Source organism: Odontomachus brunneus, unplaced genomic scaffold (assembly GCF_010583005.1).
Source record: "Odontomachus brunneus isolate Ranch 3 - 2012 unplaced genomic scaffold, Obru_v1 Obru_scaffold_015, whole genome shotgun sequence".
Lineage (NCBI taxonomy): Eukaryota > Metazoa > Arthropoda > Insecta > Hymenoptera > Formicidae > Odontomachus > Odontomachus brunneus.
Genome location: NW_022639465.1, coordinates 1,576,615 through 1,582,354, shown reverse-complemented (window position 1 = coordinate 1,582,354; position 5,740 = coordinate 1,576,615). Strand labels below are relative to the sequence as shown.

At 38.9% G+C, this 5,740-nt stretch overlaps 1 protein-coding gene across 11 annotated transcripts in view; it reads right to left on the bottom strand.

Annotated features, from left to right (window-relative positions):
- The window catches only part of LOC116841439 (potassium voltage-gated channel protein Shaker), a 154,862-nt gene that overhangs the window by 88,234 nt on the left and 60,888 nt on the right, over positions 1–5,740 (bottom strand). The window contains exon 1 of one of the 11 annotated variants that reach the window (XM_032809358.1): positions 1,378–1,465. The exons of 8 other annotated variants lie outside the window; for them this stretch is intronic. In XM_032809358.1, the coding sequence (XP_032665249.1) occupies positions 1,378–1,439 (62 nt within the window). In that variant the 5' untranslated portion in view covers positions 1,440–1,465. Of the gene's footprint in view, positions 1–496; positions 1,357–1,377; positions 1,466–5,740 lie in introns of those variants that run through there. 2 more of the 11 variants (XM_032809354.1, XM_032809357.1) reach the window with 2 other exon arrangements.

Genomic DNA, 5,740 nt, shown 5'->3' with positions numbered 1-5,740 from the left:
TTTTAGCAAAAAATTAAAAAAAAAAAAAAAAAAAAAAAAAATAGCGGAGCAACATATTCCGGACCAGCGTATTTTGTGAGCAACTAATTAGCAACAAATTTCTATGCTATTATAATATTCGATTTTTTATTGTTTCGTGGTTCTTTACATACTGTTTACATATTGTTTACATACTGTTCGGCTAACTAATCTTCCTTTAGCCGAACATCGTTTTTAAAAAAAACTAACAGAGCAACAAATTTTTTTCTTTGGCAACTTTCTAGCGACAAATGAGCAACAAATAAAAACATTAGTTATAATTGATTCTGCTGACTTTGTTCGGCTAACTTATAAGACGTAAAGTATCGCCATGTCGAGGAAAGTGGGAAATAAAATAGTGGCGACTGGTACCTAAGTAAAAAAAAAAAAAAAAAAAACGTTCGCTAATAATCAACGCAAACTTATCTACACATAAAACAATACAAAATTTAACAAACAATACAAAATGACCACCAACCTCTGATTCAATTCGGCGAGCGGATCCATGCGCAATTGCAACGTATGCAGCGCGTGATACACCATGACGCGAGTCTCTCGCGAATGGTCTGATCCGACAACTGTTCTACCTTAAATTGGCATTCTCAACAGCAATTGAGTCATCACTTCATATTGGCGACACGGATGGTTAATTTAACAACGAGCGAAATTTGACCGGCACATGTATGGGACTGTCGTCACCCTGTATTTCGATCCTGTCACGAAGGTATTCTCGAGCAGGAGAATCATTGCACTCGATAATCATCTTTTCATGCAGAATCATTTCGTCCGCAAACTCGAGCAATCGATTTCGCGCGCGTCAACCATCGAGACGTTCCGCGAGTTCCAGAATAGAGCGTTACACCGAAAACTTGTAACAAAGGTTCTTTTGAAAATGTTACATTACATAATAGAGCATCCCGCATCAGTCAGCCTTTTCACCGACCCGTCGGGGCAACTCACCGCGACATCCTCGACATGTCAAGAACGACTGATTGATTGTGACGCGAGACGACGTGCTAACCGCTCCGGTCAACCCGAGGGAAGACCGTCGTGGTCGCGACTACATCAGTAACGTATCGACACGGCGAGCAAAAATAGACAATCAGATTCCGCGTACAAACTGTGTCTCATGTCTAACGAGGGATATTATTGGAGAACGTTCAATTTGTTGCATTATTTATAAATGTGGTAAAGTAGTTTTTCAAGGGAGGTTTTCCGACGAGCAAGACCTCAGAGAAGTCTAACAAAAGATATCAAGGAAATTGAAAAACAAAATAGTGGCAACTGGCATCTAAGCCAAGATGTTCACCAATAATCAAAGGAAACTCATCTATGGAACAATATAAAGTGATCACCAACCTCGGATCCAATTCAGAGAGTCGATTTTTGGGCAACTGCAGCGTGCGCAGTACGTGATGCATCGTGACACGAGTGATCTTCTATAAGTGATCTGATCTGCCAACTTTCGTTGGATTATAAACCATGAATCTGCGGATTCAGCGCAAAGGATCTCAGAATAGCGAGAAAGATAACGGGCAGCCACGGAACACGGCTGTTGTGTCATTGACGCAAGAGCTTCGATCGTGAGAGAATTATAATTATTGGTTATCCAAGAGCTGATCGTAGCCACGGTACGTACGTTGTTCCGTACAACAGGCGCGATAACCGATAGACTCAAGGCTCCTTACAGACGTATCGCGCCGAGCGCGATCAATTCATACTTTCAATGGATCAATGGGCGACATGAATAGTGAGGGAGATGTGTTTGTGCTTTGGCGAGCATCAAATAAACGGGCGTCCTCCCTTCAGAAAACGAACGTCGAAAGAGAGATCGTGATTATATAACGGTCACTTCGAGCGATTTCAGAGGAAGAGGAGGATATCGAGTGGCGGAGATCGTTGGTGTTTCTATTCACGCCGTCCATAAATAATCCGACAAATTGATTTTGTCAGACTCCGTCTGCGAAGTTCATAAACTTACATGTTTTCTCAAGCCCGAACGGGAAAGAGCGCGCCGACTTCTCTCATTTACGAGACGGCGCGGTGATACCCGCACAGAAATACCTCAAGATTTTCCCAAATGTAGATCCCGATTATAATGCTCAAATTTGTTCCGAAATTCGTTGTCCCACTATAATACCAATTAAGAATCCCATTCTTGTTCTAAACGTGGATTTCCTGTCTAGAGGATCGGAACACGCATACAAAGATTCGCGCCTTTTCCGATTGGTAACGTCGGTTATTCTTTTATGGTATCAAACAGGGAATCCCATTTTTATACCAATTATTGTATTTAATAGAATAAAAAATTAAAGAAATAAAATAGGTATTTAAGTATATTGAATAATAAAGTTTACTGAATAATGAAATTATTTAGAAACATATCGTTCACATATCGCATCAGTTCACAGATGTGTGAGATAGTTGTATCATAAAATGAGTTTCGTGAGAATTTAATGAAATTCGCACTATATATACATTGAAATATCATCTAACTGCTAATTAAAAAAAGATTAACCATTCTGAAAACTGAGATATTTGCAACTGAAATTAACACTTTTTATACGTGTTCTTTGAGAGGCTAACGTGCTATTTATAAATTCTATTTTTAATATTTTCTAAATTACTCACGTGAGATTTTTATAAGAAATTACTGCGATATTAAATATTAATATATAGACATTGTACACAAATTTTAGAATTATTTTATTTCCAAAATACAGCGGTGGAAAGTTCATAATTTATAGTAAAACTTGAAATATATATATATATATATATACACACTCACACACACATATATACATATTCAAATACTTACATGCTTCTTTTTATTATTTGTACATCTCCATTAGATGTAATGTATACAATTGTATAATGTACACAAATTAGAGCACTCATCAGAAAAATAAAAAATAATAACTTTATCGTATTTGTAATACTGTGTGTACATATTTATCTTTATTTTGTTTTAAATTCGGTATTCAGATGAAATGTATAAAAACGTATTTAATAATTTATAAGTGGGCCCCCTTGATGCATTGAAAATACAGCACTTAACGATAACGTATGTGACTTTTAACCTCAAGCGATAACCTTAAGTGACTTTTTTAAACAGGCAAAATAACGTAATCTACATTCCTTATTATATTCCTACATTCAAATGCTGTTCTTGAGAGATCTTGTTACTTAATATTTCTTTAACTAACGCATTGATAACTCTGTAATAAGCAAATGGACCACGTTTTGTCTGTTTTTGAAGAAAGTCACTTAGCATAATTGTGAACTAACGCATCAATATATTTCGTTCAATTCTAATGTTTTATAAAAATTCCAATGTTCTTATAAAGATCAGAAAAAATATTGGGAAAACTTTCGATTTCCCACTTAGAATCACATATCTAAAACATCACACTTCTAACCACAGGACCCATCATTATTTTAGTGTGTCAGACTGCACCCCAAGAAAGAATTTTAAATCCTAAAAAAATGCAGAAATGCAGATTTCGTTGCACGGAAAGATCTAAATTTTGCGAATGCATTGGTATTGGTATATTGACAAATTTTCTATTATTGTTTGCGCGTATCGTGCACTTGCGATCTTCTTTATGGTAGACATGTGTCATAAACAGCTGTTTGAGCTGTATGAAAGCTCTGGGACTTGAAAGCCATTACTGTCGGTCCTGTGCACATCTTTCGGTATATCGATGCAGTTTATAAGGTACAAGCGCTTAAAGGGCTTCCAAACGCTCGAGGACGTCGCAAGAAGAGATGCAAATTGTCACGTACAGAAGACACACAAGGATGCTCGGAGACGCGCGCAGAAGCGCATTCGTGTAAACCATACGTGTAAACGCCGAAGGCGTCAACAAACCTTCACGCACGGTAGATTGGTAGAGAGCTTTAAGTTTCATTGCGTTAAGTCAGCCTGTAATTAATCCTTTATTAGACAGAATCCTAATAACCTCTAATTCCTGAAAAAAGGTTAACCCCAACTCGCCATTGCGCACGTTGTCATTATCGACTCTCAACCGTTTACCGTTTATCCTATACAAGCAGTAGAGATCGTTACATGTCGCCTGGCCGTTGAATTTCTCGACGTGTATAATACACACGTACACACACATATAGAGTATTAATAGCTTGAGTAATTAATTATTTATAGTAACGGGGTGTGTCATAGCAGCATTTCGGTACTTTGTATCGCAACAAGCTTATTTACCGATTATGTTATAGAACGTCGCGCCTACGTCATTCGAAATATCGGGGCTCCGTAAATCTCATATTACGTAAGCTTCGAGGGGACGATAATTTCATTCCGACTGCAAATCCCCGCGCTCATAAATTATTATATCGCTAATGTCAAAACGCACATTACAACACATATATCGCTTATCGCACTGGTGTAATGCGTTCAGTAACGAAATTATATCACGCGATTATTTAAGAAAAAGAAGATGCAATGGCATATTAGAAATCTTGTGAACTCAACAATAAGATTAAAGCCAGGGGAGTAAAGTTAAAGACGAGAATATCATCGTGTAATAAGTGACCGCGTTTTTTCACCATGAAAAGGAGAAAGAGAGAGAGAGAGGGAGAAAGAAATGGGGATTTGAGCCGTGCAAGATTTAATTTACCGACGTCACAGGTAAAACGAGGATCGTCGCGAAAAAAGCAGGACAACGAAAAAGGAGTAAAAGCGAAGTGGAATCGATCGCGAGACGCAATTAAAAAGGACGAGAGATAAAATTCACTCGGAGGCAATCGCGACGTGACGGACATAACAAAGACACTCGGTTAAAGGACTGCGCATAAAAGCAGGTGGATAAATGAGATGTGCGACAAGAGACCAGATAGATAGAGAGAGAGAGAGAGAGAGAGAGAGAGAGTTAGCTTTTCCATGTTTTCACAGTTCAAGTTACTGTAACGTCGCTGCAACGCCGTCGTGTTGTTGATGTCGTTGCTGCCGTTGTTGCTGCTGATGCCGCTGCTTGCTGCCTAAACATTTATCCGGATGCATATGAATAAGTAAAACGTAAATATTAACTGAGAATTTCAACATCGCACGCGTTATCAGAGCGTCAAGTGGTAGCTGCAGTATTGAATCGGACTTGCTCATTGATCTCGCGCCGTTATGCAAATTTCAATAGTTACGTGGACTTTAGCAATTTCCCAGAGAAAGGAAGAGGAGTGAGGGAAAGTGGGAGAAAGAAAGCTACGTCGGTGGAAATTTGCGCGCCTTGAAAATAACAGAATCGGACATGTGTATATATCGGCCGACTACTTATCCGTTTTCATCCCGTTTTCGCGTTAAACTCGCGTTAAACTCGCAAAGTACAAATTGCAAATCTCGTCTCGCATTGTGATACTTCGTTTCCTCGTCAGCGCTCGTATCGACACTCGATTATGAAGCGGGGAAACGTGTAAATTGCCACCAGCGCGCCGACGAGCAGACACGTGCGACGTAGCATCGTTATTGTTTAAAAAGAGAAGCGAGACGTGATTTTATATAACGCGTTAACTTTTCAGAGGATAAAAAGATCTTCCTCCTGCCTCTAACCGTGCCGATGTAAGGCAATGTAACGCGGACAAAGCTCGGGAATGCTTTGTCTAATAATAATCCTTCATTCATATGTATCGATCAGTGTGGAGTTCTAATTATCTAAGTCTAGCCAGTTAAGAATGCTTGATCGATCGCGCAATCCGAGACTACTTCTCTTTGCAC